This window comes from Scyliorhinus torazame, unplaced genomic scaffold (assembly GCF_047496885.1).
Source record: "Scyliorhinus torazame isolate Kashiwa2021f unplaced genomic scaffold, sScyTor2.1 scaffold_489, whole genome shotgun sequence".
Classification (NCBI taxonomy): domain Eukaryota; kingdom Metazoa; phylum Chordata; class Chondrichthyes; order Carcharhiniformes; family Scyliorhinidae; genus Scyliorhinus; species Scyliorhinus torazame.
The window spans coordinates 116,748-129,699 of NW_027308216.1; the positions used below are offsets into that span (position 1 = coordinate 116,748).

General features: G+C 50.0%; 1 protein-coding gene across 1 annotated transcript in view; it reads left to right on the plus strand.

Moving 5' to 3' along the window:
• The window catches only part of LOC140406353 (cadherin-18-like), a gene marked incomplete at its 5' end in the record, with an annotated part of 140,865 nt that overhangs the window by 109,466 nt on the left and 18,447 nt on the right, over positions 1-12,952 (plus strand). Inside the window, 3 exons of the mRNA XM_072494450.1 lie at positions 324-460; positions 1,239-1,360; positions 2,194-2,311. Coding sequence (XP_072350551.1) covers positions 324-460; positions 1,239-1,360; positions 2,194-2,311 — 377 coding nt within the window. The remainder of the gene's footprint in view (positions 1-323; positions 461-1,238; positions 1,361-2,193; positions 2,312-12,952) is intronic.

Here is a 12,952-nt window from a genome sequence, read left to right on the forward strand (position 1 = left end):
TGGTTAGCACTGCCGCCTCACAGCACCGAGATCCCAGGTTCGATCCCGGCTCTGGGTCACTGTCCGTGTGGAGTTTGCACATTCTCCCCGTGTCTGCGTGGGTCTCACCCCCACAACCCAAAGATGTGCAAAGATTGGCCACGCTAAATTGCCCCTTAATTGGGAAAAATGAATTGGGAACTCTAAATTTATTTAAAATTTTAAAAAATAATTCCGATTCAGTCTTATTCAACAAATACATTTATTTTGTGCTCCGAATATTATTGCTATTTTCTATCTGGCTGTACCTTTTTGTGAATGTTAAAATACTTTCCATTAATTAGATACTTCATGGAACATAATGAGGAAGCAGAGAGCTATTTCAACATAGAGGCAAACAGTGGGGTTATTAGGACAATGCAGCAGCTTGACAGAGAACTCACACCTTGGCACAACATCACTGTCATTGCGTCAGAACTTGGTAAGGGTGAGATTAAATGTTTTACTTAAGTTGTACAAAAAAATGATCAAACCTCAGGCAGACAAGTTTTTCTTGGTTTTAAATAACCTATGTCTGGCCATCTGTGTGAATTAGTTTGTTGAAAACTCTTCCATCTATGCTTCATTTCTTACTGCAAAACTTGAGATTTTCTAATGCAAATTTACTCTGTTAAAATCCTGGACTCATTTTGAAGTAACTCACCCGGCAGGAATTTGACAGGATCGGATTGGATCGACTGTCCGTTTTGTCACCCCAGCTGATTTTACTTTCCCTTGTCTTCAATATGTCTGCCCAGCCACGTCCACCCATCCCTGTGACCCAAACATTTATGACGACATTAAATTCTCCATCCATTTAATCAGTCAGAGCTTTATGTTTGATAATTCGTCGCAAAATTACTAATCAACGATGTGTACAAGCCAAGAGAAATAACATTAACCCAACAATGAGCTGGATTTCCATCTTACTAAATAACGCACATCTTAAAACCAGGAGAGCCTTTTTAAAATCATGGCCCAAATGCTTTGAGTCTCTGCTGGGAGTGAGATATCTCATCCATGCCCAGTAGCCATCAGGAAGTTGAGACCACACAGTTTGCAGCTGATTGGTGGTGGAGGAAACCCATGCTTTCCAGCGCAGATTTTCATGAATGAATCCTTTAAAGTCGCGTTGATGGCATTGTGCTAACATATGTATTAGCGTAGGGGTGGGAGAGAAGACATTAACTTATTTCTGTGATGATTTTTATGTCTCATAGACAACCCATCTCAGCTGACTCAAGTTCCGGTTGCCATTCAAGTGCTTGATGTTAATGACAACATGCCAGAGCTTTCTGAGGATTATGACACAATTCTTTGTGAGAATGCCAAACCTGGTCAGGTACATGAGTGATATTTTCATTTCCACTGACCACTGTCAATTTCTGACACTCTGACTGTACATGACCCTGGTGAGACCACATTTGGAGTATTGTGTGCAGTTCTGGTCACCTCACTACAGGAAGGATGTGGAAGCATTGGAAAGGGTGCAAAGGAGATTTACCAGGATGCTGTCTGGATTGGAGGGTAGGTCTTATGAGGAAAGGTTGAGGGAGCTAGGGCTTTTCTCTTTGAGCAGAGGAGGATGAGAGGCAACTTAATAGAGGTTTATAAGATGATGAGGGGGATAGATAGAGTGGACTTTCAGAAACCATTTCCTCGGGTGGATGTAGCTGTTACAAGGGGGCATAACTATAAGATTCAGGGTGGGCGATATAGGAGGGATGTCCGAGGTAGGTTCTTTACTCAGAGAGTGGTTAGGGTGTGGAATGGACTGCCTGCTGTGATAGTGGAGTCGGACACTTTAGGAACTTTCAAGCAGTTATTGGATAGGCACATGGAGCACACCAGAATGACAGGGAGTGGGATAGCTTGATCTTGGTTTCGGACAATGCTCGGCACAACATTGAGGGCCGAAGGGCCTGTTCTGTGCTGTGCGGTTCTATGTTCTATATGGAAGGAGATGTCAGGATAGATATGATTTACACCTTTTGGTTCTTTTGGATTCAGAGTAAAAGGAAGAAATATGTGATAAGGTTTCAATGTTGTTAAAATCCATAGTGTAACAAATTTGGCATAAATCCATGAATAGAAATTGGTGTATTGTATCAACACTTATATTAAACAAAATTGAAAATATCATTGAGGTTCATGTGATTGTCTGATTGTCTCCAGGTTATTCAGACAGTACGGGCTGTTGATAAGGATGACTTCGCCAATGGACCAAGATTTTACTTTTCCTTTGTGGAGGGTTTTCCACCAAACCCAAATTTTACACTTCGGGATAATGAAGGTAATGATGTACCTGTGAATATTACCAACCACATCTGATACTGCAGAAATGGGCGTTCTGGCGAACTGCTTTGGCACACATTCAATCGTATCGCTTTTCACATTTAACATGGAAACCCCATTGGTTTGGGCTGCCGCTGTTTATATTATATCACAAACCACGGGTTAGAATTTTACAAAGGGACCTGATTCTCCACGCCCTCCACCAATCCGACAGAATCACAGGCGGACAATCGCGCGATTACGGGTGCGTCACTTTCCAGCGTTATGAAGAACGGGTTGAACTGAATTGGTAAATACTGTCAACATTGAATAGTATTCATGAGATAATTCTGAACTGAGATTTTCCACACGGGAGATTGGGGTCCCCCAAAATGTTGATAAAAAGCACCCCACTTCGACTTCAATGATTAGGAGTTTTACTGACAAGATTCCTATACAACTATAGCGCATGCTGATTCCTTCCAGCCCATCAACAACTGTTCTCATGTCTAGAAGAGGATCTTGAAGTAACCAAACACATTCAAAATTATTGGATCACATTTGGAAATGTCAGAGAAGTCTCTCTATTCTGGCTCTCTTCCAGAACAGGGGCGAGATTCTCCAACACCCCGCCGGGTCGGAGAATTGCCGGGTGCTGGCGTGAATCCCGCCCCCGCCGGTTGCCGAATTCTCGGGCACCGGATAGTCAGCGGGGGCGGGAATTGCGCCAGGCCGGTTGGCGGGCCACCCCCACGATTCTCCGGCCCGGATGGGCCGAAGTCCCGCCGGCGTGGATTAAACAACCTCTCTTACCGGCGGGACAAGGCAGCGCGGGCGGGCTCCGGGGTCCTGGGGGGGGGTCCCCACGGTGGCCTGGCCCATGATCGGGGCCCACCAATCCGTGGGCGGGCCTGTGCCGTGGGGGCACTCTTTTCCTTCCGCCATCGCCACGGTCTCCACCATGGCGGAGGCGCAAGAGACCCCCTCTACTGCGCATGCGCGGGGATGCCGTGAGCGGCCCGGCAAAGTCATTTCCGCACCAGCTGGCGGGGCACCAAAGGCCTTTCCCGCCAGCTGGCGGGGCGGAAATCAGTCTGGCGTGGGCCTAGCCCCTCAAGGTTAGGGCTCAGCCGCTCAAGGTGCGGAAGATTCCACACCTTTGGGGCGGCGCCATGCCGGACTGATTCGCGCCGTTTTTGGCGCCGGTCGGCGGACATCGTGCCGAGTGCGGAGAATTTCGCCCCAGGTGTTAATAAGAAATAACTGAGGTAATTAAGGTTCAGTGCAGTAAGGGAAAATGGACAATGGTGCATTGCACTATTGCACTGTTGAACTTCGCCTCCATTCACTTTAAAACAACAGGGCTGGGCAGAGGTAGATAATAATCTTCATAATAATAATCTTTATTGTCACAAGTAGGCTTACATTAACAGATGGAACCTGAGCTGTGGATTCACTATCACCTCTTTTATGTTTGGGCAGCACAGTGGTTAGCACTGTGGCTTCACTGGCCAGGGTCCCAGGTTCGATTCCCCGCTGGGTCACTGTCTGTGCAGAGTCTGCACGTACTCCCAGTGTCTGCGTGGGTTTCCTCCGGGTGCTCCGGTTTCCTCCCACAGCCCAAAGACGTGCAGGTTAGGTGGATTGGCCATGATAAATTGCCCTTAGTGACCAAAAAAGGTTAGGAGGGGTTATTGGGTTACGGGGATAGGGTGGAAGTGAGGGCTTAAGTGGGTGGGTGCAGACTCTATGGGCCGAATGGCCTCCCGCTCTGTATGTTCTATGCTATCCCACAAAGTCTCTCCCTCGAAGTCCCAGACGCAAGAAAAATAATTTTTGGCCCCCGATTTCCTCATTTTAAACTGGTAATCATCTCGATAAAAATTTATGATGGAAAGAGGAATTTGATATTAATTTTGCACACAATCATTTCTGGGTTATGGGCCGATTTAAAGAAAATGAAATAGATTCCCGCGTCGGGCATGTTTGGTGGGGTGTTTCCCGGAGCTGGCAGCAGCGAGAACAACCCGCTATTTAATGGGACTCTGCTTCATTTCTTGGGCCCGGAGAGAAACGCCCCGCTGAGGTCACACTTAGTCCCATTTCCGGCACCAACCAGCTGCATACAAAACGGTGCCCCAATCGCTGAACTCACCACCACTACCTCTGGACCACCTCAACACCCCACTTTACCAATGAGGGAATCCTCGCACCACCCACACTTCACCTGATAAGGGCAGGGCACCCCCGGGCCCGAACATTGGCAGTGGACAATTGCCACCCAGACACCACTAGCCTGGTACCCCGGCAGTGGCAGGGTGGCACCCAGCTGACACAGTCCAGTTGCCAGGTGGCACAGCCATGCTGCTAGGCTGGCCGTGCCACAGTAGCCAGGTAGTATCACAGGTGCCAAAGTACCACCCTGCCCAGAGTCTGACCATTTGGGACCCTCAATCACCAGGGCGAGACCCCCCTCCCCCCCTCACCCCCCCCCCCATCCCCCCCCCGCCCCCCCTGCCCCGCTCCCCCCCTGTCCCCCCCTCCCCCCAGTAGATCGCAGCTCTGGCCAATAATTGCAAGGATTAAAGATTCATAAGTACCGAAGCAAGTGCAAAGCACAAAGCCTTCCTTTATTCACACCTTATTCCCTATTTAGGGGCTGGTTTAGCACAGTGGGCTAAACAGCTGACTTGTACTGCAGAACAATGCCATTCAATTCTCATACCGGCCACCCGAACGGGCGCCAGAATGTGGCAACTAGGGGCTTTTCACAGTAACTTCACTGAAGCCTACTTGTGACAATAAGTGATTATTATTATTATTATCATTCACTTCATTCTTCACCTCTTTAATATTCCCCTATTCAAGCGACCATCTCATTCTCTTCTGGAAGAATGTATGCCTTCCCTTTAACAGCTTCTCTGACAGAGAATTCCATGTTGCAACTATCCTCTGTGTCAACTTGTTCACCTTGTCTTTAATTGGCTCTGTACTTTGTGTAAGAGGAGATAGGTAACAGTGAGCCCCCCGTGCAGCTGATGTGGTGTTTGCAATGGTTGCTAGGTTACTCCTTGGCGCAGTGACTGGCATCTTAGAAGCACGGCTCAAACTGAAAGTTTAATTTCAATATGTGGGTCAAAGAGCTGAAAATTAGCTCTGTTATTTTGAATAAGTGCACAAGCCAATCTTGAATTGAAAAATACATGAATATAGGTATGAATTTAGAAATCAAGAAATGCACATATTTTAAAGTTTAAAAAATAAATCCTAAATGCACTTTAAGTGCACTGATTAATTTGAAAATGAGCATATTTTTAAGTAATTCCCTATTGCTGAAACAATGCGTTTATTGCTGCAGAGACAAATTCATGAATGAATGAACCAATTAACTCAATGTGACCATGGATTTACTGTTGATGATAAAGCTGGTTCAAAGATATAATTCTCTGAAAACATTCTTTTTGAAAGTCACCCAACTTGATTGCTTTATTTTCACACAGTTGGTTAGGTTCAAATCACCTGGCATATTCCCACAGTATCATTCTCATTGGTGTCATTATCACAGGTCCAATCAGCTGTGAGGATCCATGACAGAGTTACAGACAAAAATGTCTTGAAAGTTGTCTTTAGTCATTAGCATATACATGCTTAATTTCCATCATTTCAACGGAGGTGTAACATATGTTTTAAACATATTAGCCCCTGCTCTGTAATATGGCACAATGACATTTCATGTGAATACATTCCACATCTGTATGCTAATGTTTGAAGAGATTAAATGCAAGACATCAATATTTTGTATCACGTTCTCCCGCATCGTCACAGAGCTGTTACTTCACAGGAGCAGGAACCAAATGAAAAACAGTTTCAAAGGGAGGAAAGAAAATAAGTGAAAATCAGATGATGATTCTTTGGTCCAAATTGTGTTAAATTGCGATGATGAGAAGCACTATTCAGAGGATGCTGGAAATCTGAAGTAAAAATTGGAAATGCTGGATTGGGCAGCGTCTGTGAAGAGAGAAGCAGAGCTGATGGGTGGAATTTAATGCTCCCCTCCTAGAGGTGGGGCAGAACATAAGGGGGTTGGAAAGTGCAGAGTGGCGACCCCACTGCCTGTCTGACTAGCCCCAATTAAGTCTGGGTTGACAGGTGTCAAGCTTGGCCACTCATCCTGTAGCCACCTGTATTCAACTTGAACCGGGCAGGGACCACACCGTGTACTCCCATCAGGGAATGTTTGGAGGGTATTCCTGTGGCCTTGTGGCATCTTTCTTTTCTTCTCAGGCATCCAGTGCCCAATAGAAGGTCCCTCTTGCCCTTTACAATGATTCCCCTCTCCTCCCTCGCTGGATGGGACTTCCCTGACAATTCCATCCTATCTACCTGAGTTCCCAGACTCCAGTGACTATTTAATCCCCAGGCCTCCAGCAGCACTGGCCAGTGACCACCATTTCCAGTGATGTTCCTAGTACTGGAGAGCTGTCAGCCTCCATCAGCTCAAGACACTGCCTTGGAAAATTTCCACCTCTAGATCTGGGAACCGCAATGGCAGCCAACATATGGCCTTATTGGGAATTGATTCTAACGGGGCTCCTGGAACTGACCACAGCAACATTGTCACTGACTCTCCAGCTGTTGCTTGGACCCACTGTCGTGACTATTAAATTCTGCCCATGTTTCAAGTCAACGAACTTTCATCAGAACTGGAAAAAGTCAGAGATATAACAGATGCACTGCAGTAACTCACCAACAACACGTTCCAAACCTGCAACTTCTGCTACTTTGAAGGACAAGGGCAGCAGCATGGAAACAGCATCATCTACAAGTTTCCCTCCAAGTCACTCACCACCCTGACTTGGACATATATCGCTGTTCCTTCACTGTCGCTGGGTCAAATTCTTGGAAATCCCTAGCAGCACCATGGGTGTACCTACACCAGATGGACTGCGGCGGTTCACGAAGACAGCTCACCACCACCTTCTCGAGGGGCAATTATAAATGGACAATAAATGCTGGCCTAGCCAGCGATACCCACGTCCCTGAAACAAATTTTAAAATGGTTTTGGGCAAGTGAAAAGGCAGGCTGAGGAGAAGATGGAACAAAAGGAAAAGATTTTAGGAGTGATTCATTGACAAACAGGATGATCGTGCAAAGCCAGGGGAGAAGATATTGGGACAAGTAAAGAGCCAAACTATGAATCTCCCCACTTTCTGTAAATTTATTCTATTCTATTAATAGATTTTCTGAAAATCTATTACGACTCTAACTTTTTCCAGTTATAATGAAGGGACATTCACCCAAAACAATTCTGTTCCTCTTCCATCATTTAAAACAATTAATTAATGGGATTAATCACTAAAAGTTGTGCCAAAAAAATATCAAGGCCATAAAAAAGGTAAGCCAAGCATTAGGTTTAATGTTCAGAGGAATAGAGTTGGAAAGTTGGGGAGTGATGCTAAAGCTGTAGGGACCCGGATGAAGCCAAACTTTGAATAAAAGATATAGAGACACTGGAGAGGGTACAGAAGGATGTTAGCAAAAATATGTTGAGTTTACATATCAGGAAAGTATTGACAAGTTGAGTCCCCTTTCTCTTGAAAAGAGAAGGCTGAGTGATGGCCGTATCGAGAATTTTTAAATTCTGAAAGGCTTTGATGGAGTGGATGCAGAAAGTGTGTTTCCTCGTGTGGGAAAGAGCAGAACAGAGGCCATCAATATAAGATAGTCACCCAGAAACCCAACCGGAAGTTCAGAAGAAATCTCTGTCGCAACATTGTTGAGAATGTGTAACTCACTTGCACAGGAAGTGGTTGATGTGAGTATTACATTTATTTAAGTGCAAACCAGTCAAACAGATGAGGGAGAAGAGAATAGACGATTATGTTGTTCGAATTTCGCCGTGTATCCTCTGTAATCCTCCGCAGCTGCTGCCTGACCTGCAGAGTATTTCCAACATTTTCTGTTTTTGTCAAACATGTGATGATATTTCTTTCCAGAGAAAGACTAAAAACACCTGGGCTAATAATTATGTTGTATGTGTGAATGATAATAAAACCATTTATCTACTTTTTTATTTTCCATTTCTAAAACTTGCTTAATTTATAAGTTTGTTTGTGTTCAGTCAGAAATGAGTGAGAGAGAAATGGAGGACAGTTTTCCCATGGACATGGGTCTGTCTGATCTCGACCTTCATATGTGACTTTCCAAATGGAAAAGAGGTTTTGGGTGGGGGGCGGGGGGTTCTGGTGTTTTGGGTGGGGGGGGGGGGTTCTGGTGTTTTGGGTGGGGCGGGTGTTTTGGGTGGGGGGGTTCTGGTGTTTTGGGTGGGGGGGGTTTGGGTGGGGGGGTTCTGGTGTTTTGGGTGGGGGGGGTTTGGGTGGTGGGGGTTTGGGTGGGGTGTTTCTGGTGTTTTGGGTGGGGGGTTCTGGTGTTTTGGGTGGAGGGGGTTCTGGTGTTTTGGGTGGGGGGGGTTTGGGTGGGGGGGGGTTCTGGTGTTTTGGGTGGGGGGTTTATAGTGTTCTGGGTGGAGGGGTTATGGTGTTTTTGGTCGGGGTTTCTGGTGTTTTGGGTGGGGGCTGTTTTGGGCGGGGGGGGTTCTGGTGTATTGGGTGGGGGGTGTTCTGGGTGGGGTTGGTTATGGTGTTCTGGGTGGGGGGGTTCTGGTGTTCTGGGTGGGGGATTCTGGTGTTCTGGGTGGGGGGTGTTTTGGGTGGGGGGGTTCTGGTGTTTTGGGTGGGGGGGGTTCTGGTGTTTTGGGTGGGGGGGTTCTGGTGTTTTGGGTGGGGGGTATTTTGGGTGGGGGGGTTCTGGTGTTTTGGGTTGAGGGGTGTTTTGGGTGGGGGGTTCTGGTGTTTTGGGTTGGGGGTGTTCTTGTGTTTTGGATGGGGGACTTCTGGTGTTTTGGGTGGGGGTGGTTCTGGTGTTTTGGGTGGGGGGGGTTCTGGTGTTTTGGGTGGGGGGGGGGGTTCTGGTGTTTTGGTTGGGGGGGATTCTGGTGTTTTGGTTGGGGGGGATTCTGGTGTTTTGGGTGGGGGATGTTTTGGGTGGGGGTGGTTCTGGTGTTTTGGGTGGGGGGGGGTTCTGGTGTTTTGGGTGGATGCTGTTTTGGGCGGGGGGGTTCTGGTGTATTGGGTGGGGGGTGTTTTGGGTGGGGGGGTTATGGTGTTCTGGGTGGGGGTGGTTATGGTGTTCTGGGTGGGGGGGTTCTGGTGTTCTGGGTGGGGGGGTACTGGTGTTCTGGGTGGGGGGTGTTTTGGGTGGGGGGGTTCTGGTGTTTTGGGTGGGGGGGTTCTGGTGTTTTGGGTGGGGGAGTTCTGGTGTTTTGGGTGGGGGGTATTTTGGGCGGGGGGGTTCTGGTGTTTTGGGTGGGGGGTGTTCTGGGTGGGGGGCTATGGTGTTCTGGGTGGGGGGGGTTCTGGTGTTTTGGGTTGGGGGGTGTTTTGGGTGGGGGGGGGGTTCTGGTGTTTTGGGTTGGGGGTGTTCTGGTGTTTTGGATGGGGGACTTCCGGTGTTTTGGGTGGGGGTGGTTCTGGTGTTTTGGGTGGGGGGGGGTTCTGGTGTTTTGGGTGGGGGGGGGTTCTGGTGTTTTGGTTGGGGGGGTTCTGGTGTTTTGGTTGGGGGATTCTGGTGTTTTGGGTGGGGGATGTTTTGGGTGGGGGTGGTTCTGGTGTTTTGGGTGGGGGGGGTCCTGGTGTTTTGGTTGGGGGGGGATTCTGGTGTTTTGGGTGGGGGATGTTTTGGGTGGGGGTGGTTCTAGTGTTTTGGGTGGGGGGGTCTGGTGTTTTTGTTGGGGGGTTCTGGTGCTTTGGGTGGGGGGTTCTGGTGTTTTGGTTGGGGGGGTTCTGGTGTTTTGGGTGGTGGGGGGTTCTGGTGTTTTGGGTGAGGGTGGTTCTGGTGTTTTGGGTGGGGGGGTTCTGGTGTTTTGGGTGGGGGGGTTCTGGTGTTTTGGTTGGGGGGGTTCTGCTGTTTTGGGTGGGGGATGTTTTGGGTGGTCGGGGGTTCTGGTGTTTTGGGTGGGGGGGTTCTGATGTTTTGGTTGGGGGGGGTTCTGGTGTTTTGGGTGGGGGTTTCTGGTGTTTTGGTTGGGGGGGGGATTCTGGTGTTTTGGGTGGGGGATGTTTTGGGTGGGGGTGGTTCTAGTGTTTTGGGTGGGGGGGTCTTGTGTTTTTGTTGGGGGGTTCTGGTGCTTTGGGTGGGGGGTTCTGGTGTTTTGGTTGGGGGGGTTCTGGTGTTTTGGGTGGTGGGGGGTTCTGGTGTTTTGGGTGGGGGTGGTTCTGGTGTTTTGGGTGGGGGGGGTTCTGGTGTTTTGGGTGGGGGGGTTCTGGTGTTTTGGTTGTGGGGGTTCTGGTGTTTTGGGTGGGGGGGTTCTGGTGTTTTGGGTGGGGGGGGTTCTGGTGTTTTGGGTGGGGGGGGGTTTGGGTGGGGGGGGTTCTGGTGTTTTGGGTGGGGGGGGTTTTGGGTGGGGTGGGTTTGGGTGGGGTGTTTCTGGTGTTTTGGGTGGGGGGCTCTGGTGTTTTGGGTGGGGGATGTTTTGGGTGGGGGTGGTTCTGGTGTTTTGGGTAGTGGTGGTTCTGGTGTTTTGGTTGGGGGGGTTCTGGTGTTTTGGTTGGGGGATGTTTTGGGTGGTGGGGGGTTCTGGTGTTTTGGGTGGGGGTGTTCTGGTGTTTTGGGTGGGGGGTTCTGGTGTTTTGGGTGGGGGGGTTCTGGTGTTTTGGTTGGGGGGGGGTTCTGGTGTTTTGGGTGGGGGATGTTTTGGGTGGTGGGGGGTTCTGGTGTTTTGGGTGGGGGGGGTTCTGGTGTTTTGGGTGGGGGGGTTCTGGTGTTTTGGTTGTGGGGGGGTACTGGTGTTTTGGGTGGGGGTTGGGATATAATTGGCAGTTTAACTCAATCCGAGGAACAGGAAAGCCGCTGCTCAGATTTCAGATTAACCGAGGGGGGAGTGATGTCTCCCTCTGACCATTCAAAGCAGAAATTCAAACTGAATCGATATGGGGGTGGGGGGATTTTCAGCCCATGTTAGTTGTCAGTGAGAACGACGTATCGGCAGAAAACACCACAAGAATCAGAAATCGCAATTCCCGCCGGCGGGTTTGTCTTTTCTGATTTTCCACACCGCCTACCAATGATATAACAAAGGTATGAACCTCATTTAAATACTTTCTAATGTACTTCCTGAGCCCCTCGCCACGCCCCCCTCACTGAATATCCATCCAGCAGCTTCACAACAGGTTCAGTCGAGCAGATCCTCCAGGGGTTGAATGTGAGTATAGCACCCGGGAGAGAGGAACATGGCCAAGCACTGACCTAGGACCCCACCCCCACCCCCTCACACAATGGCAGCGCCATGTTGGCCGTGCCAATCTGTGCCAGGGGCAGTGCCAGGGGTGGACCCTCTGGGAGCCCCATTGCGAGCAGGGTTCCCGTTATGTTTATTGGCCCCCATTGCTGATGCTTGTTGGTGGTGGGAGGGAGGGGCAGAGACGTCTGATGTCGATTGTGGTGAGTGGGGGGAGCTAACCCAGCTGTCCAGCTGGAGAGCGACAGCCCAGGTTCCAGTGAGAGCTGACACTGCAGAGCGACAGCCCAGGTTCCAGTGAGAGCTGACACTGCAGAGTGAGCCCAGACTCCAGGGAGAGCTGACACTGGAGAGCGACAGCCCAGACTCCAGTGAGAGCTGACACTGCAGAGCGAGCCCAGACTCCAGTGAGAGGTGGCACTGCAGAGCGACAGCCCAGGTTCCAGTGAGAGCTGACACTGGAGAGCGAGCCCAGGTTCCAGTGAGAGCTGACACTGGAGAGCGACAGCCCAGACGCCAGGGAGATGACACTGGAGAGCGACAGCCCAGGTTCCAGTGAGAGCTGACACTGCAGAGCGACAGCCCAGGTTCCAGTGAGAGCTGACACTGGAGAGCGAGCCCAGGTTCCAGTGAGAGCTGACACTGGAGAGCGAGCCCAGGTTCCAGTGAGAGCTGACACTGCAGAGTGAGCCCAGACTCCAGGGAGAGCTGACACTACAGAGTGACAGCCCAGGTTCCAGGGAGAGCTGACACTGCAGAGCGACAGCCCAGACTCCAGTGAAAGCTGACACTGCAGAGCGAGCCCAGACTCCAGTGAGAGCTGGCACTGGAGAGCGACAGCCCAGGTTCCAGTGAGAGCTGACACTGCAGAGCGACAGCCCAGACTCCAGTGAAAGCTGACACTGCAGAGCGACAGCCCAGGTTCCAGGGAGAGCTGACACTGCAGAGCGACAGGCCAGGTTCCAGTGAGAGCTGGCATTGGAGAGTGAGCCCAGACTCCAGTGAGAGCTGAAACTGCAGAGCGACAGCCCAGGTTCCAGTGAGAGCTGACACTGCAGAGCGACAGCCCAGGCTCCAGTGAGAGCTGACACTGCAGAGTGAGAGCCCAGGTGCCAGGGAGAGCTGACACTGCAGAGCGACAGCCCAGGTTCCAGTGAGAGCTGACACTGCAGAGTGAGCCCAGACTCCAGGGAGAGCTGACACTGCAGAGCGACAGCCCAGGTTCCAGTGAGAGCTGACACTGCAGAGCGACAGCCCAGGTTCCAGTGAGAGCTGACACTGCAGAGCGACAGGCCAGGTTCCAGTGAGAGCTGGCATTGGAGAGTGAGCCCAGACTCCAGTGAGAGCTGACACTGCAGAGTGAC